The sequence below is a fragment of the Xiphophorus couchianus genome, chromosome 22 (genome assembly GCF_001444195.1).
Source record: "Xiphophorus couchianus chromosome 22, X_couchianus-1.0, whole genome shotgun sequence".
In the NCBI taxonomy this organism is placed as follows: domain Eukaryota; kingdom Metazoa; phylum Chordata; class Actinopteri; order Cyprinodontiformes; family Poeciliidae; genus Xiphophorus; species Xiphophorus couchianus.
Genome location: NC_040249.1, coordinates 17,666,733 through 17,678,948, shown reverse-complemented (window position 1 = coordinate 17,678,948; position 12,216 = coordinate 17,666,733). Strand labels below are relative to the sequence as shown.

General features: G+C 36.9%; 1 protein-coding gene across 1 annotated transcript; it reads right to left on the bottom strand.

The window, feature by feature from the left end:
- Positions 1–3,572: 3,572 nt before the first annotated feature.
- LOC114138379 (visual pigment-like receptor peropsin) lies at positions 3,573–11,487 on the bottom strand. Its single transcript, XM_028007592.1, has 6 exons — positions 11,305–11,487; positions 9,662–9,867; positions 7,074–7,173; positions 5,245–5,349; positions 4,216–4,439; positions 3,573–4,133 (listed from the first exon to the last, which is right to left on the bottom strand). Exons 1-6 carry the CDS (start codon positions 11,441–11,443, stop codon positions 3,675–3,677), a joined length of 1,233 nt encoding a protein of 410 aa, XP_027863393.1. The 5' UTR covers positions 11,444–11,487; the 3' UTR covers positions 3,573–3,674.
- Positions 11,488–12,216: the final 729 nt, after the last annotated feature.

Genomic DNA, 12,216 nt, shown 5'->3' with positions numbered 1-12,216 from the left:
GTGCAGAGTTGTTCCCCCCCTCCTATGGTTTGCCCGTCCCACTTTCGGGTTTTTCACCCCGCCACAAATCAGCGCGGCTGAGGAGAAGAAAGAGGTAGCATGCAAAGGTATTCATGTCCTCTCACGTTTTGTAACGTTAAAACTGCAACATCAAGGGATTTTATTTGATAGTCTGACACTAAGTAGGGATTCATTACAAAATGGAAAATCTGAAAAGTGTGACAGTTATCTGCATTCCAGACCTCATGTTTTACTGTGCAAATGTCACACTCATTATAAATCCAGCTGTTCTGTGAAGGCTTCAAAGGTTTGTTAGAACATTAGTATACAAACAGCTTCGATCTTTCTACACCTCCATTTTCATTCGGAGTGCCCCAAGTTCCATGTTAGGTCAAATTCTGTTTTTATTATTTTTTTTGCTACTAGGGTTGATATATACATACATAGATGTAGAAAACACACACATGGCTTTTCATTGCTATGCAGATGATCTTCAGATATATCTACCACTTAGTCCAGACGCTAATGCCTGGTTTCCACTCCATGTGTTGGTGTGGTTGGGTTAATCTAGGTTGAACATGTATCTTTTTATTTATGTACTTTTATGTATTTAGAGATTCAGAATTTTATGCTGAACTCCCTTTTTTGTATGTCTATTACTCAGTCTGATCTTTCCGCTCCTCATACTGTCTGTTTTGTTCATAAACACCGTCAACTTATTCATTACTGATGCTCGATAAATAAACTTTAACTGACTTGACTTGATCAAGACCAAGGAACACAGCAGACAGGTAAGGGGTGTAGTTGTGGACAAGTTTACATTAGGTTAATAAACAATATTCTAAACTTTTAATATCTCACAGAGCTCTGTTCTGTCCACCATCTGAAAATTAAGAGTATAACAAACACAAACCCAGTAAATATGACCAGCCAGGCAATGGGAGCAAGTATCAAAGAAACAGCCACCGCAACTCTGGAGGAGCTGCAGCTCAGATGCGGGTTCTCTCTGCATCACTAGTTGCTTTGAATTCCAAAAATGTGTCCCTTATTGGAGAGATTTTAGGAAAAGTGGTTGGAAGAATGCCAGAAGACACTGCAAATGTGCGCAAACTGAATTCTTTGGTCGTTATGCACCAGAAGACTAAAGGAGACCATCCCTTCACTGAAATATAGTGTTGATACCATCATAATGCGGGGATACTTTCCTGTAGCTGAAGCTGGTTATTTGTTTACTATGATGGATCTGTTTATCTACAAGGTAGTTGTCAAAGTCTGGACCAAAATCCAACTAAGATTTTGTGGGAAAACTCATCTCATACTAAAAGGTCATTTTCATGCCCAAGCTTCCTTTTTCTCTTTCAATACATGTACTTATGTAGCAATGTCCCTGTGTTCATTGACAGTTAAAATCACACTTTCTTATGATCAGTCAGAAATTAGGTTTTGTGTTGCAGTCCTGATCAAAAGCTCAGAAAAAAGCAAAAATTTTGTTTTTATTGCAGTAAATTGTATTATGATCAGTCAATGCTTTTGGTAACCATGATTATCTCCAAGTAAGCAAGTAGTGCCCTCTTCCCTTTACATTAAAAGGCAAAGTCATGCTGCTAGTCATCATTTATCAATCTTCCACGAACTTCAACGAGAGAATTTGCATTGTTGTGAAAAAATCTTCAAAGTATCCAAGAGAGTTCAGAAGGCGTCGGGACCGTCTCATGATGATGATTCAGAAAAAGGATTGAGTTGCCATCCATGCAGAGCTTGATAAGGAATGGCAGCAGTCAGGTGCAAATGTCAAGAAAGGGATTAAAGAAGCCACTTTAAGTCAGACTAACATTCTGCACAAAGTACAATGATTGAACAGCAGGGGATGTGGTCAGGATACTTCCCAGACAATAAGGTGAATGGTACCCTGAGAACTGTGTCATGCAGAGAAAGAAGCATCTTGAGATAATTCATGGAGTTGCTCCCCATCCACTAGTTTTGCCTAAAAACATAGCTAGAAAGAAAACAAGATATAAAACGTCTCCCAACAGCACCTTTGCAAAACCCATCAGTTGTAAAATAGGGCATGACAAAGGGCATAAGTACGAGGCAAAGGGACAACTAAGTGGTTCAGAGATTTAAACTTTGAAACTTCTCAGATCCTAATCCTAAAGAGGATTGAGGCTTTCTATAAATGGTATTGCCCAATGAAAGCTTGTGAAATTAGTAATTTCTGTTCAAAGTGCAACTTACAAAATGATTTTTTTAAAGTTTCACTTTACAAAATTTAAGTGCAATTTTAATTTGCATTTTACAGTTGCACTTTAAATCCATTGGAAAGAAAGAAAACATGATCTAAAACATCTCCCAACAGGACCTTTGCCAAACTTTTCAACAGTAGAATAGAGCATGACAAAGGGTATAAGTACAAGGCAAAGGGACAACTAGGTGGTTAAGAGATTTAAACTTAGAAACTTCTCAGATCCTAATCCTAAAGAGGAATGAGACTTTCTATAAACTGTATTCCCCAATGAAAGCTTGTGAAACTTGTAATTTCTTTTTAAAATGCAGCAACAAAGGAAGGATAGAAGAAATCTGTACGGAGGGAAATACTAAAAGCTATTACTGGTTACACATTCTAGTCTAATTCCACCATACAGGAGAATTAATAGTTGTTTTGCGAACACATCATATCCATGGTCAAACCCTACCTTTCCTAACACCTGATACTCGGTATCAGCCTTACATGACTCCCAAATCCTGAGCTATAGTTGGTTTATGCAGACTGTTGGCGCATAGGGTGTTGTGGATGCTTCCCTGCCATTTGAAGCTACAAGTCTGAAGTACTGCTGTAAAAGAACTCATTGTGTGTGCTATTACAGGAGCCACTGGGGAGCTTTATTCAAGATTAGATCCCTCTGCCCCAGGTAGACCAAGAGGGCAGACTGAGTTTCAGGGTTACTCATTTCTCTTACACCCCTGCCATCCTCTTGACAGGTTTTAAACATAGAAAATTTGTAACTCACAGCTCTCTGGACTGGATTTCCTATGAAAACATAACCCCTCTGCTTCTGATTGTAGCTGGCCAACAGAGTGATGATGAGACTAATGCAGATGTGAAACTGCTCATCTTTTTGGACACTGTGTTAACTGCAGCGTATGTGAGATTAGCCTGTGAGTGCCCTCGAGGGTGCACTGCATAATACCATCAGATATTTCAGTCAAGTCAAGGACGGTTCAGTGGTTCCAGATGATACAACAGATCTCATGTCTCAGCACTTTACTGCTTCCACATTTCATGGATTGTTCCAAGAAGGATTTAGGCGGGCCAGTTATGCCTTCCTGGAAAGATCGTGGCTTTTAGTGCTACTTACTAGAAGTTTCTAGTATAATTTATTTACAAGGTGAAAGCTAGACTAATTAACTGCAAAGTAGTTCTAATTAGTACCAGGAAAGCCGCCCAAGTCTGTTCGTCTTTGGGTCTTAAAAACTTTGCGGAGAAGTGCATAGGAAACTGCCAGTTCTGAACTGGCAGAAACAAAAATAAGCAATATAATTTGAGCCTTCAAAACATTGTTTATTAGCGCACGTACTGATGGCAAACATGGGTACATCTGTTTATGAAGATGGGTAAGATGAAGAAAATACAAAAAACAGTCAATCCCACCCTTGTATTCTGGTTTAAAACAGTCTTAGAGTCTGTCACAACAATACTCTGACGTTTCAATGTGTGAGGGCACATCGATGTGGAAGATCTCCGGAGGAGTCTCAGGAGGACTGTTGACCCCTGAGTCGCTGTCAGGGTTGGACCCGTTTGGCTCTCCTGCCAAATATTTCACTTCTGGTCTTTGGGCAGGAAGCGATGTGTCTTGGAGCAAGTTCTCAGCTTTTGGTTTGATGTTTCTGAAGTGTTGCAGATGCACCACTTCCCTGCTCTCCGGAATGCACGGAAACAGCAGTGAGACCTCCTTGCGAAATCTGGAGCTCATGCCGAAGTATATGAGTGGGTTGTAAAAGCTGGCAGACTTGGAGAAGAGGCGGGTGACGATGCTAGTGGTGCTGGGTACGTGGAAACCCCAGGCTGACCACATGGAGACCACTGCGTACGGTGACCAGGCCATGATGAAAGCAGTGCAGATTACAATAGAAATCTAGTGGGGGGTATAAAAAAATCACTGTGGCTTCCTTTTAAATTCTGCAACCAAATATTTCATGATTCTACTTTAGACTTACCCTCGTGACATCTCTTTCCATCTTCCTTTGTCGCGCAGAGAGAAAACCATCAGCGGACATTGCATTTGTGCATTTTACAGTCTTTATAATGGAGATGTAGGAGAAGAGCATGATGATCACGGGGATGAAAAAGCAGAAGATGAGGATAGATATTATGTAAGACTTGTAGATGGTGGAATAATTGGCTTTGGACCAGTCCACCTCACAGGTGCCATAACCCCGATCTGCAAAAAACAAGATGCAGACAATCAGGCTGTAGTTCAGTAATTATTACAGATGAACTGATATCCTTTTTTGATGTAGTTTTTATTGTAGTTTGGTTTGAATATGGACCATGCAGGAACTGGTTATTATGACCTCTGGACATTTTGTGCTTTCTGTTTTGTTCTTTCATACCAGCCATACTTTAGTTCCTTCCTACTGTGGTAATGTTTCATACCTGGTTTAGTACTTTAAAGTGCTCATAATCCTCATTGAGAAAATGTATTTATATGTCTCTAATTAATTTGATCTAGCTTTAGGAAATCATTCATAGTTTTTTTTTATTATCAAGGATCCTAATTTGTCATATTTCTTATGTCATATTTCATATTTAAAATATGTTTGTCACTTTTGGCCTTTAGTGAAAAGTCATTTGACAAAAAAGAGGATGGAGAGAGAATGGACAGACATGCAGTGTATGGCCTGATACCATGAATTGAATGCAGAAAAACCACATCAAGAATTATATCCTCTGTAAATGCTACCAACTGAGCTACCCAATGCCCAAAAGTCATATTTTGTAGAAGTGGGGGGATGAGCCAAACAAAAATCAAAGGAAAAGAAAGGGGAAAAAAATCCCAATTAAATAAAATTATAAGTGAGACTCAAACATTTTTAGTTTTATTTGTCCCTAAAATACCCAACTACCAAGAACAACTAAAAAAGAATGGCTAAGTATGTTGATAGAAAACAGTTTTGTACAAAATGAATGCAAATGGGAACAAAAAAAAACATTACATTTTGGTGAAGTTTCAAACTGGAACAGACCTGTGTAGCTGCCCCATCCCAGCAGTGGCGCCACTGACCAGAACAGTGCTCCGGTCCAAATGAAAATTAGGGATATTGCAATGGTGTTGATGCTGATGCAGTGTGCTGCAAAAAATACACAGAAAAAAGAAAAGGCAATGTCAAAACAATAAATAGTTTATGAGTTAGATTTTTAGTTCATAACTATAAGCCATTTGGGAAACAGTGAGAGGCTTTGACAAATGGAAAATGATTGTTACTTGTTATGAATGTCAGCACTCTCATTGACATTTGTTGAACAATGAAGTCTTTTATTGACAGCCTTTACCAAACATTTGTGTCTGAAAAGGACATCTGTTGGAATGATAGTGCACACATTTTTGCGATCAGAGGAAACTATGAAAAGGTCATCCTTTTCTTTGCAGCTCTAAAACATACTTCAGAGCTATGCCACAAGGAATTGCAAAAGTGTTCATATACCTTTGACATTTCAATATTTTGTCACAAACTTTATTTAATCAATTTTAACACAAATCTATGCTTAACTGTTAATAGAAAGTAAGCTTCCCCATGTTGTTTAACATTGTAAAGTTATAAAAAGAGTCAATTTTTATTTGCGGAGTCAATACAGTACTTTGAGGGAACACCTTCAATCCAATCAGAGCTAGAAATGTTTTCCTGTGTCTCGAACAGATTTGCAAATGTAAAGACTGAACTTTTTGCCAATTCGTTTTGCAAAAATAGTTGAAGTAAGACAGAGAGGATCTCTGAACAACAGTTTTAAAGTCTTCCTACAGATTCTCAATCAGATTTAGTGCTCGAAGCTTTTCTTGCAGGATTTACCTTTGTCCATCCTGCAATTAACTGAATGAGAGAGGCTGTTCTTAACAGCATAATGTTGTACTGTGGAAATGCTGTGTTTTTCACCCTACACAGTGTTTTGTGTGCTTTAGTTTGGTCTCATTTGACCACATGTTTGTGGCTCAGGAAAATAAATACATTAGTTTTTTACTCTGCAAATCTGGCCTTTATGGAAGAGTGGCAAAAAGAAAACCATTTTTGAAAGAAAGTCAAGAATTTCTGTTTGTCATTACCAGTCCTGCCAGCTTAGATGGACAGCTATATTCTTTCTATGGTATGTTTTAAAGGCTGAGATGTTATTTTGTAGTCTAAACCTGCATTAAACTTAACCACAAATACATTAATGATCTATCTGGTAAATTATTGGACAATATTTGCTACTTTGTGTTACGTTGACCTCTCATAAAATCCAAATGGCTTATAGTTGGAATTAGACAAAATTTGTAAAAGTTCAAGAGATATAAATACTTCTGTAAAACTGCAAGTACAGAAACTCAGAGCTTTTTGTAACATTCACACCAACTCACCTCACATACCTGGTGGTTAACTTACTCCTTAGATTGTTTAAATTGCTCTATTCAGACCTTGGTTAGTCATTTTCAATGGCTATATTATGGCATATAATGCAACTGGTGATATCCCACACTCGCCACTAATGGGCACAGTTTACAGTCACAGCATTTTAAAAACAACCGCCAACTACGTAAAATCAGATACAGTTTTTCACCCTCATTTCTATGTAATTAGGACATTCTTTGACATTTGGATGTAGTCTCAAAAATAGAAAATGTCACCTCAAATTGTCTTAATAACATACTGGAGAAATATAAATGGAATGGCTGGAGACAAATAGTAGTTATTTTCCCAGCTGAAAACAGAAACAGACTTTTCTGTCAGAGAAGGTCGGTGGAATGAGAAGGAGGGCAGCCATGATGGTATGAAGCCCTCTTTGTGTTTTCACACTTGCACTCTGAGAAGTTTGTTCTGACCTTTTTGCGGGTGGCATCCCTTGATGTATCTGGTGACGCTGATGACTGTTAAGGTGTTGATGCTCACAAGGCCAAAGAGCAGCGTGAGGAAGCCGTCTACCTGCAAGAAGATGGACACAGGGGATTTATTGCATGACATCTTTACAGTGTCTTCACCAGACTAAAGATGGGGCCAATCTGATCCTTCCAGACCCAATATTCTTCAATCAGATGCTATTGTAAGTCATAATTTGGTTGATTATTCTCCCAAAGGTATGTCGCAGTGCAAGTGCTTTTGCTATATTTTATAATCTTTTTATATTTTATGCTTTATATTGTTTAGCTACTTTTTGTTCCAATGCATTATCTTTCAGTTTAACAGTTAAATATTTTGATTGTTACATGTGAAATGTTTTGAGTCTGTGTTTTTTGTATTGTTGTTGCTGTCTGTTTTGGACAGAACACTTTGCAAAAGAGATCTTTGATATCATTAAGTACTCTCCTAGCTAAATAGAAGTTAATAAATAAAAAAAAGATCGCAGCCAATCAGCTCCAGCATATTTACGGTAATAAAATACACAGTTTTACTTTAAATTGTATGCAAACATATCTGTCCATGCATCAATGTCCGAAAAGAAGAAGAACAATTTTTCACTTTCACTAGTGAAACATTATAGCTTTCGCTATAATAAGTGGACTGAGGCTCCTTTCATCGTCTCACTACGTTTCTTCTTGACGACACGTAAGCATCCTGCAAGGTTTTGCTGTTTTACTGTTATGACCTTTCTCTTTTAAACATGAACATATTTTGGTTTATTGGCATATAAATCTCTCTAAAACAAGATTTTGTTTAAAGTTTTAATGAGATTCTACTGTATTCCTGCTCTGGTAGATAAATGCTTCAAAATATGACCTAATCAAAAACGATAACAGCAATCGAGGTCACGATCATCCACAAAACATATTATTTTCTCACTCTTAACACATTGTTATTTAAAGTAAGCAAGTTTAATGACCAGGAAGAAATCATTCTCATATTCCTTTGACCTACATGTTGATAACATGTTGATGGCTAAAAGAAACATGAGGAAATATCTTTGTCAAGCTATGTTGATATTTTGGTATAGTATATCTACTTTATTGACGCTGTATTGCTCCTAAAATTAGCTTTTTAAAATGTTTTACTTTCTTGTAAAGTCTGCTGTACATCCCTCGTTTAAGTTAAATATTCAGGTTGTTTAACTGAGATAAACAGAAAATGTGAACTGAATTGGATGATAGATAACAGAATTATTGTGATGTATCACACAAACTGCACTCATCATCTTTTCCTGTCAATAGTGTTAACTTTGGTTTATATATTGTTTATGTATATATCTCAGAATTACAAACCTTCTTGAAAGGTGTTACGGTGTTTCCATTTCTCTCCGAGTGTGCAACACTCGGCTCCCTGCTGGGTCACTTCCAGGTAACACACCTCATTTGAGGTCATTTGCTAATTACTATCTTGATCTTCCTTTGTACTAATCCAGTCACATGCACTCATCACAATTTTCTCACTCACTCTGGTTCCTGGGGTTTTAATTCAAAGCCATTTTCTTGCACATGTAGGAAGAATCAAAAGAGAAATAAATGATGACTGTAATGTTTAATGCTGCATGTTTGCGTCTGTGAAGCCCAGTTCGGCTTCCTAAGGTACAAATACACTGAACTGACTGGGGTTTGTTCTGGTCACATCACGTTTCGTGCAGTAATCTGCTTCTCACATGCTTGTTCACATGCTCTTTCCCTTTCTAAAGTGTTACTTTTAGAGTATACCCTTATTTTTAATTTGGACTACCACTCCCATCTCAGCTCACCTCTCAGGGGAAGGTAAGATAAGAGTGGCATGCTACAGCTTTTCAACACCTTGTTTTTCTATGATTTTTCAGGGAGTTTACCCTGACGTTCCTGCACGGATCCCAACTTTCTACCAGAGCTAGCCTTGAGCAAGAAAAATAGCCTGCTTGAATTCCAGGCAAAAGAATGACAACAATTTAATTTTGAGCTGTGGCTGCGAGCGGATAAGAAAACACATGGGTGAACGGTGCACTTCACTGCTTACACACATAAAACTTCTTTTTAAAATTAAGTTTTTAGATGGAACTTGCAATTGTGTTGAAAAATTAGACCAAATGATTAAAATATGCTAAACAATTCAATGGAAAAGCTCCTAATAGTTCTCCATTTGGTTGTTGAACTGTTACAAGGAGAGTTTTGCTCGTTTAAAGGTCTCCAACATGCTAATCTTATTACAGATTTAACCTCTAGCCTAGCGAGTACCAAAATCCCCTGCATATGCACTCGCACACACTCACACCCATGCTCTATTCATGGTAAAACCTCTGCTGTTCTGTAATGTAATGAATTAACTGGAAAAGATAGACAATGCACATAATGTTGTTTACAACTCAGAATGTAAACAATGATATGTATGATAACATTTTACCTTTTTAATTGTTATTAAACATCATTGCTATAGCACAGCTTGAGATCTAACAGAGAAAAAAATATCCTGAATACAAGGAATTGTTTGGATTATTTCGCATTTGTTTTCACATTTCGTTTACCTGGCAAGTCCAGATCCATGTGATCAGATACCCGTCATCTTTCAGGATGTTAAAGATTTCCAGAATTCCTCGAGAGTAGCCAAACACCGAGATGCTGGCATCAGAAATGGCGAGGTTTAAGGTGAAGAAATCTGTTGGTTGGAGTAAGGCCCGCTGGCGGTACAGGACAAATATCACCAGACTGTTTCCAAACCATGAAAGCCATCCTGCAAAGAAGCGATATCAGAAATATTTTCAGGACTATCTTATCTGATAGTGCAGGTAAAACTAGATTGGTAAAATATATTCAAATATAGATGATGTTCAATAGAAAAGCTATGCATTGTCTAATGTTTTAAAATGCAAAATATAATCATTTGTTGGTGTAGTAGTTGACTAGCAACAAACCACATCATGATTAGCTGTACTTGCATAATTTATACAACATAAATTACATTTGTGTACATTTTACCATGAGCATATTTATACTGTGGGTTTTACAGTCAGATGATGTTACGGTAGTATACCCAAACTGATAAATTTATCATTTCACATACAAAACCTGCTTGGCTGGACTTTAAGATTTTGATCAGATAAAACACTACGTTCTTGTAAATCAAGACTAAAACCCACCTGTCTAGAGTTCCCTTTGAATAATAACTGGAACATTTATATGTATAATTGTATATTTCCTTGAAGATTTTGATGGCATTTGACAAAATGTAATGTTTATTGCTTGTTTCATAATTGGTTACTGTATGATGTTTTATGGTTATAAGCACTTTGAATTTTACTTGTCAATAAGTTAATATGTTATATCAAAATATTTCTTATATTTATTGTCTTATTTTAACATTTTGGGAATTTTGAAATTTCTTTATAATTTTTTTAATCATGGTTAGTCATAACTTTAAAAATTGGTAAATATGGGAATTTGTACAAACTTGCATTGTTGTATTACATATTTGAGACTCTTTTGATTCTATTGATAAGCTGTAAATAATTTGAAGTTCATTGACATATTTTGTCTCTCTCAAGTTGTAGGAATTTTTTTGGAAGAAGTTCCTGCAAATGTTTTTTAGGCACATCATCTAGTCCAAATCCAGAGATAGGAGGCTATGCATGTCCAAAACCCAGGAACAGAAGAAACCAGTAATGCTTGGTGTAATGAGTGATGGGACCAATGTAAGCAGAAAAGCTGACTATTGCTTCTAAACAGCTACTTCTGACCAATTATAGGTGCTTATTTTAAGTGAGAGACTTAAACTTGTTACAATATTTTGAATGTTCAATCCTGTTTTTTTTTCAGGAAATTTCCCCTCTCAACTGTAGAAGTAGCTGAAGAGTAGATGTAGTTTCGTATCATTATGTAATCTTTTCTGTCTCTTTTCCCAAAAGTAAATGATTTATGTTACACCTTAGTGTGATTAATAATAAATCAGTTCTTCATTACATTAAATACTAGTTCCCATTGTTCATACAAATAAGCAAATATCCATATTTTTGATTGATGCTAAACAAATCTTAAAAATACATAAATATCCACCTGCTTGTTTAAATGTTTGTTTGAATTTTTTCAATGAAAAGGAAATGGTTCATCTTTCAATACATGAATACCTGCAGAATAGGAACCTGTCACTCAGGTTAGACAGTCTTTGACTTACCCAGCACTAACAGATAAACTCCAACGATGGTTTCTCCTTGTTCAGAGAGAGGAGCCTCTGTATGCAGAGTGCTGAGGTTATTATTCCTCCATGGAATATTCACCACCTTTAGTGGTAAACCCTTCAGCGTTATCTCCATGGTCTGAACTTTGATGCCTTGGCATGAATCCTTTCTGTCCTCGATGACGGCTTTGCTCTCCACTGCTTCCTGCAGATATTGTCGTCGTTTACCAGTAGGGATGACTGGCCAGTTGGTTTTAAATCCAGCTTAGACACAGTCACTAATACCTGCCTACTCGCTTGCTCCAATGTCTGGACTGGTAATCCTATCTATTTCTTACAACTAAGAAGATAGGGATTTTGGGTGGAAATCCTTGTCAATAGCAATGTATCCAGTAAGCCTTGCAGAGTTACTTGATTTAGTTTTAATTAGGTAAAGAACCAGGATTAATCAGAGGCAATCAAAGGACATCGGTAAAGTCTAAACAGATAGAAATTTTGAGCTATTGATCAAATCCCAACTTGCCTTTGTTTTTAATCTGGTGGGGTTTTTTTTCATTTCAACCTCATCATTTGAAAAATGAATCCACTCCAACCTCCCTAGAAATATAATATCTCCACAGTTTTCTCATTTGCTTTCTGTTAACTTCTTTATCAAAATTATTTTGATCTGGTTAAGCTTCTTTATAAACTCTTGGACTACATAGCATGTTTTCAACTCATTGCAATATCCTAAATTTAGAAAAGAGAAAGTAGAAATGTACCTTTTTTTACTTTAAAAAGCATAAATGGGAGGGTGATAGCTGCATAATAAACCAGGTGGAGTACCTAGACGCATTACCATGAATGATCAGGTGTGAAAGTAAATTTAATTTGACTCAACAGCACTTGCTCTTGGTGCAGATGGACTCA